This window comes from Eleutherodactylus coqui, chromosome 8, assembly GCF_035609145.1.
Source record: "Eleutherodactylus coqui strain aEleCoq1 chromosome 8, aEleCoq1.hap1, whole genome shotgun sequence".
Lineage (NCBI taxonomy): Eukaryota > Metazoa > Chordata > Amphibia > Anura > Eleutherodactylidae > Eleutherodactylus > Eleutherodactylus coqui.
In genome coordinates, this window is record NC_089844.1 from 129,541,476 (window position 1) to 129,555,118 (window position 13,643).

The 13,643-nt window shown below is 44.7% G+C and overlaps 1 protein-coding gene across 2 annotated transcripts in view; it reads right to left on the reverse strand.

The window, feature by feature from the left end:
* The window catches only part of TTYH3 (tweety family member 3), a 105,268-nt gene that overhangs the window by 17,286 nt on the left and 74,339 nt on the right, over window positions 1-13,643 (reverse strand). The window contains exons 9-13 of one of the 2 annotated variants that reach the window (XM_066576402.1): window positions 12,684-12,776; window positions 12,438-12,530; window positions 12,211-12,347; window positions 8,943-9,119; window positions 3,998-4,073 (exon numbers count right to left, since the gene is read on the reverse strand). In XM_066576402.1, the coding sequence (XP_066432499.1) occupies window positions 3,998-4,073; window positions 8,943-9,119; window positions 12,211-12,347; window positions 12,438-12,530; window positions 12,684-12,776 (576 nt within the window). The remainder of the gene's footprint in view (window positions 1-3,997; window positions 4,074-8,942; window positions 9,120-12,210; window positions 12,348-12,437; window positions 12,531-12,683; window positions 12,777-13,643) is intronic. The other variant, XM_066576403.1, reaches the window with a different exon arrangement.

Below are 13,643 nucleotides of genomic sequence, written 5' to 3' on the forward strand. Positions count from 1 at the left end.
ACAAAGTTATAAGTACAGTTCAGTCAAGAAGTAGGTGGCCACATGAGCTCAAAGAAAAAAAAGTGGTCTTCTTTCGATCAATGTAATTCGGGACATCTGGGGCCCCTTCTGCCGGGTGCTGTCTCTACTCTCAGATGTTCCACAATGCATTGATCCTAAAGCAGAAGTGTCATTTACATTTTTCTATTGGAAGAGCTGGTGATTTTAATGGGGTGGTCCAAGATAAAACTCTTCTGTAACAAAAAACAAAAAAAACAAGCTCATGCCCTCCTCTCCCCACAAATCCCGTCAGCAGCAATGGGTCTCCACAGTTGTGTTTACAGGCTGCAGCAACCTGTTTACGGGACATCACAGCCTGCCACAGCCAACGATTGAGCTCAATGAACGATTACCGAGATCGGTCATTGGCTGCAGCAGCCTGTGGCGTTCCATACAGAGGAGGCTGCTGCAGCATGTAAACGTCACATCACTGCAGAGACCCAGAGATGCTGAGGCGGACGTGCAGGGAGAAGAGAGCATGAGCTCTATTATTTTTCTGCCATGGGGAGCTGTTTATACAGAAAAGTTTTATCTTGGACAACCCCTTTAAACATATATATAACTGATTCAGGACACTTAGTATAAAAACCTCTTACAACTCTGTCCCTACACCTATTCAGCTGAGGAACAATGGTAAGGAAGGATACTGAGTACGGGGACAGCTGCTTCGCTGTGCTTGGAGCCGGCCACGGCAATACAGGCACAGATCACTATATAATATAGATTTGTATTAATCAGGATGACTTTTTCTAGAATTACCTCGAGTATAAGCCTAGTTTTTCAGCACAATTTTTTATGCTGAAAAGCCCCCCTCGGCTTATACTCGAGTGAGGTATAAAAAAATTAAAAAAAAAACAACAACAATACTCACCTCCAAGCCGGCGTCTGTGTCCCTGGCGCGATGGTCTCCCTGGCGGTGCGGCAAGCTGCTTGAGAATTCTCCCTGCTGTCATCTCCCTGTTTGGTTTTGAATTCCCCCGCCGTCAGCGCTGTGTAAGGAAGTGCTGTGATTGGATGGAGCACCAGCCAATCACAGCCGGTGCTCGATCATTCACAGCCATTCAGCAAATGACATAACTAAATGGCTGTGATTGGCTGGCGTTCGATTCCAATCACAGCGCTTACTTACACAGCAATGAAGGTGGGGGAATTCAAAGCCAAGCAGGGAGATGACAGCGGGGAGAATTCCCAAGCAGCTTGCTGCACCGCCGGGGAGAGCATTGCGCTGGGGACACAGACGCCGACTGGGAGGGGAGTATTGCGTTTTGTTTTTTTACCTAGTATATACTCTAGTATAGCTCGGCTTATACTCGAGTCAATAAGTTATACCAGTTTTTTGTGGTAACATTTTTTTGACTCTGCTTATACTTGGGTCGGCTAATACTCGAGTACATACGATTCTTTACTTCATCCTTTTAATTGCCTTCTGAGGTTTCATTCCGCTGTGAGGGGAAGCCATGTCCCAGCAGAAGATGTTGTATTCAGAGTCTACTACAATAAGAGCATTTTTATACTAAAATCGTACTGAATAAATTAAGCATTTTATCAATATATTTAATTAACAAGGACCAGTCATGAGATTAAGTTAACAGGGCTGGCTACATATCTCTTCAGCTTTGCTCACACTGGCTTTATCCCAATTTTCTTTTCATACACACCTCCATTTGCCACCTGGACTTCTTCTTAGGTCAGTTTCCATCAATGAGTCAAATGGGCAGTCCCCACTGTCCACTCTCAATGGGTTATATTTGACTATCATTCAAATTTGTCATCACCCATTGAGAGCGACCAGTAATGACTGCCCACTTTACACATTCACAGCCTTGAGAGCCGGACCTAAGAAGAGCGCGTTTGGCCAAAAAAAAACGTGGCTAGAGTCAGCAGGGCCGTGGCTCCATCCAACCCTGCTGATTTTATCTCATGAAGGGTCCTTTAAAAATAACTAAAGATTTAATGCAATAAATAAAATGAACTGAAAGATAATGATTAGAGATGAGCGAACGTACTCGGATAAGCACTACTCGTCTGAGTAATGTGCTTTATCCGAGCATCTCTCCGCTCGTCCTGAAAGATTCGGGTGCCGCAGCGGGTGACAGGTGAGTCGCAGCGGGGAGCGGGGCAGAGCGGGCGGGAGAGAAGGAAAGAAAGATCTCCCCTCCGTTCCTCCCCGCTCTCCCTTGCAGCTCCCCGCTCCGCAGCGCGTCCCGAATCTTTCAGGACGAGCAGAGAGGTACTCGGATAAAGCACATTACTCGGACGAGTAGTGCTTATCCGAGTACGTTCGCTCATCTCTAATAATGATCTCTCGAGAGTTTCTGCTTTGATCCCGCAGGAGCCTGTGCCAGTAAGGTGTCCACTTTACCTTTGCCTGAAATCATGCCCGACCATTGGGCTCTTCTGCACTTTGTAAGCCCACGTCTTGGTGAGCAGCCAAGTAAGGGGGGTTGGAAAAAGCCAGCCTCTCCCCCTACATACTTATTAGCATTGTGGCTATATAACCGCACAACCTGATCGGGTGAGCTCATTTCTTGCTTTCTTTATTGTGCTCATCACAGAGCGTTTTTACTCTACATTGCTCCCGTTTTCATTGCAGCACATCCATCTATAGAGAACGGTGTATTTCAGCGAAGAAGCTACTTCTGAATTTGACATGAAAGAACGCAACAGGCTCACACACCACGGAGCAGCGTCAGTGAGGCCGGCCCCACCTAACATCCTCAGTGCTGCGCCTCCCAAATGGTCTTCTACCTGAATGTGACAGGTTTTTTTTAGTGTTATGTCCCAAATTCAAATAAAAATCATTCCCCAAGGGGAGAGACGGATGTTCTATCAAGAAATGGGAGACCGACTCCATGTTAATGGCTATGGTTTGAAATGAGATGTTCATACAAGCATGTATGGATGTGATGTTTAGGTGTTCACTTATTTTTTGGCCATGTAGGGTGCAGATATGTAACATTTCTTCCTAAAAAGAAACCAAGACCTTCTGTCCTTCATCTCCTCATAATGGTCTTCTGCCCTACAACTTTTACAAGGATTCAGATTCCTTTACATTAAAGGGTTTTCCAGGCCTCTTATATTGATGATCTATCCTCAGGATAGATGCGATCAGTGGGGGTTAGAGACTCCTGCCAATCAACTGATTGAAGAGGCCACAGTACTTGGAGGAGTACGGGGGCCTCTTCTTGGGCCACTGATTCATATAATTGAAGTGAATGGGATTGAACGGTTATACGAGGCACAGCTGCTATATAATATACAGCCCTATGCTTCGTATACCACTTTAGAGAGCTAAATCGGTAGGGGGTCCTTCGTGACGGACCTCCACTGATCCGATACGGATGTCCAGTCCTGAAGATAGGTCATCAGTATCTTAGTCCGGGAAAACCCCTTTAATATGCCTGGAGCTGTGCAAGGGATTTGCTCAGGACCTCATTTCGTTCTTATGAACTGATTCACTACCTTTTCTGCACATACCTAATATACCTATTCTCCACTAGATACATAAATGGTTAATCAAATCCTTCCAGTTTAAAGAATTGCTCGGGATTAGAACCAGAGCCACTCTCGTCTATAGGATATGACTGGTATTGCAGCTTACTTAAAGGGGGATGAGCTGCAATATCAGACGCAGCCCATGCTCAAGAGTGGCGCTGTGACCCTATTTTTTTTTTCCTGGACAGTTCCTTGAGGTCAGAATGTGTGACATCTTAGCATTTATGCAAAAGTCTGATAAAAGCAGACTTCCCCTCGCCATTAGGTGTTAGGTAGTCTTAAACACACTAAGCATGCTTTTATGTAGCGCCAAACCCTACAGCAGTGTAACTGCGTCACATTTAGTACCGGCTGTGCTCAGATCTTCTAGGATTGCTAGACAAAATGTGCAGGAGGTGAGCCCTAATACAGTCAGCTCTGCCTTGACGATGTTGAATGGGGGTGAAGTGGTGACAAAACTTACTGAAGGAGGAGGTGACTCACGGCCAATCAGAGGAGTGTTTTCACAGCGGGGATTTTGGAAGTTTGCATTCTGACTCCTGCAAAAATGGAAATACCTTGATCAAAAATTGTGGCTTCAGAATCCAGGTGTCAAGATAGAGACAAAACAGATTCTGCTCACAGAACGTAGAAACCTAAAGCAGACGACTACTAAAGCCAATGATACAAAGGGTTAAACAGAGCTGCCAACAGAGGTGCCAACGCAGTCACCTACGCTACATCGACCAAGGAGGAAACTGGTGTGTGTCACTGAATATATGACTGCAGAGCTAGAGCAGTAAGAGTTTAGGCCATTTCTAACATGTTCCACTGAAGGGTAGGCGGTGGTTACAGCTGCAACAAGGGCTCCCTAAATCTTCCCATTAGACCTTCCTAGTGCCATGACCTTACTGGCCAAGAGGGCTCTCATTATGGCTCTTTCCACTTGCTCAGCCTGTTCCAAAACTGGATAAGAGCATGTTACAACGAGCCATCTCATGAGCCCACTGCCCCAGCAACAGTGCTCACATGTACTAATCTACATAAGGAGCAGGGAATCTTGCAGAACCCTGAAGATCAGTGGAGCATTACAGATGGTGCGGCTGCACCAACATCTCCCACATAAAGAGCTCTGGTGTTAGAAAGTCATGGCAATGGCTGCTAGAAAAGAATAAGACTACCCTGCCAAGACGGTAACGATACCTGTAAAACTTCTGAAAGATCTACAAAGAAAAAAAAAACCTGAACAATTAACGGGGTTACTTGGGACTTCAAAGTTGATGGCTTATCCCAAGGACAGGCCATCAATATCAAATCAGTGACGGGTCTGAGTCTCAGTACCCCTGCTGATCAACAGTTGGAAGGTCCTGTGACACCCTAGAGAGTGCGCCACGTTCCCCTCATTGCTTACCAGGAACTGCTCCATACTTTGAGTAGTGGCTGTGCCTGGTATCGCAGCTCACTACAGCCTTGATCTCTTGAAACGGATAGGATTAAACAGTAATACCAGGAATAGCGGCTGCTAAAATAGAGCTGCGCCTAGTCAAGAGTGATCCCACTCCAACCAACCTGCTATGTCATATAGGAGATCAGCTGTCGGCCACTTGTTCCAAGTATACCAAATTTCTAGCCATTTGTGGGCTTTATAAGAATTGCCGTATTGTGTGTGGACCCCCGATCTATTCTCCAAGTAGCAGAAGCAGCCTATGTGTGGTAATGTGGACCATAAATACCCTGCTACGTGCCTGTGCGAGTGTCAGCTTATGCATAGAACTATCTGAATGGATAACTAGTTTACATTTACAGATGCCAGCTTAAAGGGGCTGTTCAACAAAATAAAGCTATTCCTATTTACAGGATAGGTGACAAGTGTCTGGTCAGTTGGGGATCTCTAGTACTTAGTACCTCCACTGATTTTAACAAGAGGTATCAAAAGGTTCCTGAATGAATGGAGCAATGGACGAGCATTCACATCACTGCTCCATTCATTCCAGTGGGACTGCTGGAGGTAGCACAGTGCTTGAACTCTGCTATCTGTGCAAGTCGCACGGAAATGAATGGATTGCCAGTGTACAAGATTTGTGGACCTTCAGGATCCCTGCTCTTCTGATGAGTGGGGGTCCCAGAGGTTGGACCTCCAAAGATCAGATAGTTATCCCCCATCTTGTGGATAGGGAATAACTTTATTTCATAGAACTAGTAAGTTTACTGTCCTATGCTCATCTCATACAGACGGACTTTTACTAGGAGCCCAGTGTATGCCTTCAACATTTTGTTGTCTCGTTTTGGCTACTGGTAGTAGAGACCTGTAGCGGTAATAGTGAAGCCCAGTAAGCTGCAGGATCAGACTTTTTTCTATTGATGCAGCACTGGTCGAGGTTCACTAGTTAAAGTTATCCTAAAAAAGTACATAATGTTGAAGCTTTGCTGATCTTATTTTAGCAGACTCGCGTTCCCTTTAGAACAGCTGATCATACAGAAGTATACAGATAAATCTCCTGTGTGTGTCATGGATGAAATGTATTCATAGTCAAGTGATACATAATCACATTAGGATTCTTGAACCTGTTGTACATGCGTCTCATATCAGAGGGATATACAGGAACTAGAAAGGAACTGTCCACAGACGAGACGTAGAAATGCCCTTTGGTTTTTCATAAGAGGCACCTTATTAAATAGCATGACCCTCTAACATTAAAATGAACTATGCTTTCCTATTGTGTTAAAGGATTTTCCCACAATGGACATTTAACCCTTTCCAATCCACTGCCTGACATCTGAAGACATTCGGATTGAAGGCTGTACAGCTCCGATGAAGGGAAGACGACCGGCAGGGTATTCTTACTGTATATTACTGGCCGCTCTGTTGTCGGGGGCCTCTCCAGCATGTCCCATACCGCAGTACTGGCTCTAGCCAGCAGATGGCACCATTGTATAATGGAAGAAAGAGAAAGCCCCCTAGGAAACCCTGAATCCAAAATTGGATTGCAAAGGGTTAAAACCTATCGACAGGATAGGTGAGAACTATCTTATAGTTGAGGGCCCAGTTCATTACTAAAATGGAGCTCCCAAGACTCCTGTTCCCCTCACTGCATTGAGGTGGTTTGGCATGGAGTGGGGGGGGGGGGGGGCACAGATGCGTCCTGCTGCTCCCTTTAATGTTTATGTGGCTGATGGAAACAGATCAATGCTGTACTTGGCTGTCTTAGTCAGCCCTAGAGATACTAAATAGAGTGGTAGCATGCATGCTCGAGCTTCACTCCATTCAAAATCCACCTCACTTTAAGGTGTCATAAGCTTAAAAGGCTACGGCAACCTTAGGGTTTTTTTTTTTTGCTTGTGTTGTTTTGGTTTTTTTTTAAATACATATATTTTTGGATAGAATGTATTTTTGTAATTAGGCTTAACTAAAATGTTTTAACTGTTTGGCTTCTACTAAACATAGTGCACAACAAGATGCAGAATGCAATTCACTAGGAAATCCACCAGCCTGGCTCTCTGACAGCTCGGTCTCCAGTCCTCCTCTCTCTTCTCTCCTGGACTATCTTCTAAGCAGAATTATCATCAAATCAATGGGTTGGGCAGACAATTATCCAATATGCATGGCCAATTTAAGCCTTGCCCTAACAATGGCCTGTGTCATAGTGGCACTGATTATAATGTACTAGCACAAAGAAGTATGCAAATGCATTACAGGTTTATAAGATGGATTTGAAAAGGTTGAGGAATTGCTGCCATCTTCCTACATTCTGATTGAAGCCTGTGCAGTTTTGATGTCAGAAGACGTCCGACAGGGTATTCTTACTGTATATTGCCGTCCACTCTATTGTCGGGGGCCTCTCTGGCCTGTCATATACTGCAGTACTGGCTTTAGCCAGCAGATGGCTCCTTTGTATAATGGCAGAAAGAGAAAGCTCCCCTAAGAAACCATGAATCCAAAATTGGATTGCAAAGGGTTAAAAAGCAACCCTCCAGGTCCTAGAGAAACAAAGATGGCCACTCCACTTCTCTGACTACCTGATGCCCACTGGATCTCAGTATGCACCCATTTTGATTGACCATCATCATGTGAACAGCACTGGCCTGACAGAGCAGCCTGCAAATGTCTCAATGCACAGGGTGCATTAAGTGGTCAGAAAAGTGATTCAGCCATCCTTGTTTCCCCAGGATTGGAGAGTCGCTTAAATGGAATTATTAAAAGGAGAAAAATAAATTGAATTAAAAAATTTGGTATAAAATACATTTTCTTGCATAGTTCGACAAAAGAAAAAACAAAACAAAAGAAGAGCCTACACTTAGATTCTTCAGGTTATTTCGGATGCGTGAAATACCTAACAGGTCATTCAAAGTGGATTTTGAATGGTATTAAAATAAAAATTGTGAAGATGTGTGTTTTTCCTGTATTTGTGCTGCAAAATCTAATTATATAAAATTGCACAATAATTTGTCTGCACTCCTAAACAGGAGAAAAAACGAATGAGAAAATACAATTTCTCCGGCATAAAACAAAGTCTTATACAGCAAAAAGTTGCAGAGACGCAGAAACAAAAAAATGGAGCTGGTTATTAAAATGTTTTGTCAATTGCAAACTATTAATGGCCTATACTTAGAATAGGCCATCAATAGTAGATCAATCAACTTACCCTTACCAATCAACTGTTCGCCAGGTCATTGGGATCATGCACTGAGCAAATTTCTGCAGGGAGCAGACAGCTCTGCCCCCATTGCATTGGCTTGGCCTGGTATTATAGGCAAAGTTTCCATTCACTTCGATGTGAACTTTGCCTGTAATACCAAGCCTGGCCACTGCAGTAAGAATGGGGTTGTCTACTTCCTGCAGAGATCATCTCAAAGCACAAGTACACCAGCCTGGCTAATTGCTGATTTGCACAAATCTGGGGGCAGCAGATCCCTGCTGATTGAATATCCATGGCCTATCCTTAATATAGGCCATCAATAGTTAATAACGAGACAACCCCTTTAAGGCCCAAACGTGCCTGATCTTTACAGGGTTAAAGAATTTTTCTACTTTTTATGTGCACTAAAATGACCTTCTTTTAATATTTTCTCCTGGTACGTCTCAGTTATGAAGTACAGTGTATTCATGAACTAACTCCTTCAGGGCAGGTCAAGCCTCCTTGTTTCCTGCGCTGCCCTCTCCAGCCTTACAGTACGGATTTAATGCAAATGTTGGATGCAAATATGAAGCGATGTAACACAAAAGACCAACTCATGATTGTGAAGGTGAAATTTGGATGAATTGTCCAGATTTTTTTTGCAATACGCGAGGAAGGGGCGCATGTAACACCGCATACAACAAGAGGCCATATGGAGAAAGCTTCCGCAACCTTGTGCAAAAAGTCAATAGGACTCTGCCATATATTACACCTCTCCGTCCTTATTGTCCATAGCACCTTCTATGTACTTACATGTACTCTGTCACGGGAGCGTTGCTCACAGTATGTGCGGCCGCTGGGATACTTGTCTCGCTGCCATAGCTGCTTCCACAGCTGTAGAGACTTGGCATGTGCACCCTGTAGAGGTTGTCATGAGTCTGCCGTGTCCCTGGTGTAGTGGCCTCCTCGTCCCCATCTTCATAACTACCCCTGGCAGGAAAATGGGAAAAAATACTGAAATTGCCAAAAGAGAAAAATTTGGTACCGTGTTAGAAGATAAAATGGTTATTGCTCTCAGAAAGAGGACTAAAAAAATATTATATATTTAAGAAAAAATCAGTTTTAAAAAGTTATTAAAATAAAAAGGTAATAGTTTAAAAAAAAAAAAACACAACTACCTTTTGCCACATTTATAATAAAAACTGTAAATAAAAAATCCCCAAAACATATGTGGTATCGCTGCATCCATAAAATTCTGATCTATCAGAGTAAGGCCGCCTGCAGACGGGCGGGTCAGATCCGGCTGCGAGGATTCTCGTCGCGGGACCCGACCCGAGCGCCTGCAGAAAGCGGCGTGTACTCATCCGCGCCCGGGTTTGGTGCATAGACTGGAGCCGGCAGCGACGTTTCTGTGCGGCACTCGCATGTTGCGGTTTGTCTGCTGCGCGAAATTTTGCGCGGCCAAACCGCGGCCGTCTGCATAGGATTGCGTTTGTTAACGCAATCCAATGCAGGCTTTCAGCGGCGGAAACCCCACCACGGAATTTCCGCCCGTCTGCAGGCGGCCTAATGCATTATTTACCCCACATGGGGTAACCACCACCACCAAAATTGTGCTTTTGGTCTCCCCGTCTCCAAGAAAACATAAAAATGTAATAAAAAGCGATCAAAAAGTCATGTGCTTCAAAGTTGTAGCAATAGAAACTGCAGGATGTTCCGCAAAAAAACGAGCCCTCACACAACAACGTCAATGGAAAAATAAAGTTATGTCTGTCGGAAGATGGCAGCAGAAAATAATTTTCTTTTCCAAAGATATTTTATATTTTAATAGTACAGCAAAAAAAAAAAACCCCAAACTATATAAATGTGGTATAGTAAATGTACTGACCCCCAAAAAATACCATTATGTAATTTTTGCTGCAGTGTGCAGACAGTAGAATCAAGACACCCTCCAAAAGATGGTGGAATTTCGTTTCTCCCCAGCTTATTCTTGGAAATTTTTAAAAACCTTTTCAGTACATTATATGGAATATTAACAAGTACCATTGAAAAATACAACTCATCCCGCAAAACAACAAGCCGCCATACAGCGACGTCAATGGATAAATAAGAGTAATCATTTGGTTTTTTTTTTGGTGAGGAAAAACTGAAAATGGAACAGAAAAAAAAAAAGCCGCATCCGCAAGGGGTTAATATATAACTACATCAGGAGGCAAATATAACTCAAAGAACGTATATGCGAAGTGTACAAATGTCATCATGACAAAGTAGAAATCCACCTTCTATCACGTCCAAAGTACAAAATCCAAACTCACAGTTGTAGGTCTGCATACGACTTAGGAGACTTGCATGCCTCCTTATTATAACACATTCAAGTACAAATAATGCTATCTGCTACACAACCACTAGGTGGCAGATGTTGTTCAAGAAATCGCTGGATAGGATGCAAACCTGTGACTAACGCCTCCTGTCCACGGTCGTTGCGGAATACCGCCAGCGATATTCTGCCACAGGGAAGCCGCAGTCAGTTCTCTGCGGTAAGCCAATCTGACAGGCTCACCGCAAAGAATCGCGGCATTCTGCGATTTAGATCCTGCCAGCGGAGAATCGCTATGATTCTGCACTCCTGTACGCTGCGGCTGTGCTTTCCATAGCAACACTATGGAAAGCGTTCACTGCATTACCCGCTGCCGAATTATTGGCGTGGGTAACGCAATAAACAATCGCCCATCGACAGGCAGCCTAAGGCTGGGCCGACAGGACCACATCGTAAAACTCACAGCATTTTACTTGGTTGTGAAATTGCGTATGGTTGTGTTTTTGCTTACGTATGCCTGTGCTTGCGCCGCGTATTTTATCCACGTTGTCATGCCCCCACTTCCTGGTTTCTTCTTTTAACCTTTCTTCTCATGTCTAATAGCAACATGCGTAAAAAACACAGCAATACGCAATGTAATTGTATATGTAATGCGTTCTGAACGCACCCAGGGCAAACAATGGGGCTGTGCGCGCGTAATAGGCGGTAAAATAGAACATGCTGCATGCTTTTTTTACGTGCGTAATATACGCAATGTGTGAGCGGAACAATGAAAATCAATGTACTTTCACTGATGCCCTTCAGCACGCATTACGAGCGTGTACATTGCGCGCGTGATACGCAATACAAATACGTTTGTTTGAGCCCGGCCTAAATTATAGAGACAGATCCTTAAAGCAGCATTAAGAGTACAGGCTTTAAAAAGAAAAAAAAACAAACAAGTCCAGACGCTCCTAACTGAGAGACCAGGCGACCAAATACTGCAACAGAGCTGCACAGAATCATGGGAAATATGGGGAAATTCTATTGGCAAACCATACACTGTTGTGGTTAGATCAGCCCTTCATCAACTTGACCCTGAATGCATCGTCTCCAAATAAAGTTTCCCCCAAGTCCATTGGTTACTTCCTAAAATCCAATTTGAATAAGACATGGAGGTGCTGCCCCAATCTTCCATTCTACTCAAGAACACCTATCAGGATAGGTTATCAATATCCCACCACTCGGGACCCCGACCGATCAGCTGATTATGTACCGGCTGACAGTACCACAATTACACAGGGGTCGGAGAGGAAGTCTCTGCACCGATCTCTCTGTAGTGGCCAGTGCTTGTAACTGCAAGTACGGCTCTCATTGAAATTAACGCGATCCGTGCCTGCAGTTACAAGCGCTGGCCACTACACAGAGGTTGGAGCAGAGACTTCCACTCAAGACTCCTGTGTAATTGCGGAACTGTCAGCCAGCCCCCACTCAGCTGATCAGTGTGGGTCCCGAGTGGTGGACCCCAGCTGATCAACTATTGATAAACTATCCTGAGGATAGCTCATCAATAGTATTCTCCCTGCGGACACCCTTTTAAGTGAATGGGATCGGGCTGCAAAGCCAGGTAAAGCCACTACAAAACAGACAGTGCTGTGCTGATAACTCGGAATACTTAGAATACAACTAAAAACAGAAAGTGTAAAAAAGACAACTTTAAAAAGGTCAGCCAATATAAGAAAGGAATAGTGGACAGCCATCAATGATATACGGATACGGACTCACCTCCTCTGCTGCCAGGTATGCGGCACACTGCAAACTATGGAGCTGAACATCAGGGCAGTGACGAAAGAGAAGAGTACCAGGTAGATGAGCCCTTCTACTCCATCATAGCAGAAGCCAGTGAGAGACTGGACATAATCCTTAAAGGGGACAACACACAAAAGAGGCATCTTAACATGTTGTCAAACATCTCGTGTCCATACATCACAGAGGCTGGGCATAGCCCTTACCAAGTGTAAGCCCCGGCAGTCCACCAGAGCCGTTAGATGCTGCAGATTGATCTCCGTTGAGTTGAGGACTCCTTGGATGTTGACAAGTTTATCCTGCGTGTAATAAAACAACACCTCAGTCCACATGATGTGAGTGACCATTCACCAACCCTCCGTGGCATGCAGGAACCAAGGAGCGGAGCACAGTTATGTCTCCGGATGAGAGTTGTGACAATGTGGTGTAAGGCTGATGACTCCCACACTTACCATGGACTTGGGGTAGTCTTTAACTGCGGACCGCAATAGATCTAGGACATCATCCTGCATCTCTACCAGGGCTTTGTGGCCGCTCGACAGCATCTAGAAGACACACATAAGGAGGTTATTTTGCATTTCTACAAGAAATGTACATTGTGGTCCGCCAAGAATGATAAAAACTAGTGGCGACCACGCTACCATCATCATGGATGGGATTCTTCACCAAAAGGTTTCTACTACTTAGTAACTAAGCCAATCCACTTAAAGAGGTTGTACCAGTGTAATAACTTCTCACGTGCCCCCTGGAGCGGTGGTCACACCCTACTGCATCTCACGCCCTGTGGGTCTGATGGGGATGGCCAGGCACAGCACTCAGCTATTACTGGCAGTGAACACACGTCACCGCTCCATTCAAATAGGGAATTCTGGACCCTCATTGTCATGAGAGGTCCAAGTGGGTAGGTGGTAAGTTGTTACTGTGGGACAATCCCTTTAGGACTCCTGATGACCGCTTATCTAGAAGTATGAATATACCTTATTTTGTTCACTGTCTTCAATGGGCTTGAAATATGCCATAAGGGTCTGATAGATGGGGGGTTCACACCATTCAGCTAGGCAAGGCAGCTAGTAACGGCAAGATGCAGCCGCAGACTAGACAGAGGTGGCCGCACTGTTCTCTCAACTCTAAGAGAGTGGTGGAAAGAGCCAGGCTCGCTTCCTCGTGATGGGCCCTCCTCTCACAATAGGTCAGCTGAAGGAACCTTTCAGCGGCCCCAAACGCATCTTAGCAGATTTTACGAGTCTCTGCAAGATTTCATACAATATAAAATTAAAGGGGCGTTCCCACCTTAGACATAGGCTGTATCCACAAGATATCCATGCGCAGGGTGCCCTAAGCAGCATGAGGGTGGAGAATGAATGGAGGGGTGACCATCCATGTGTGCTTGTCTCTCCACTTCTATGTGAGTC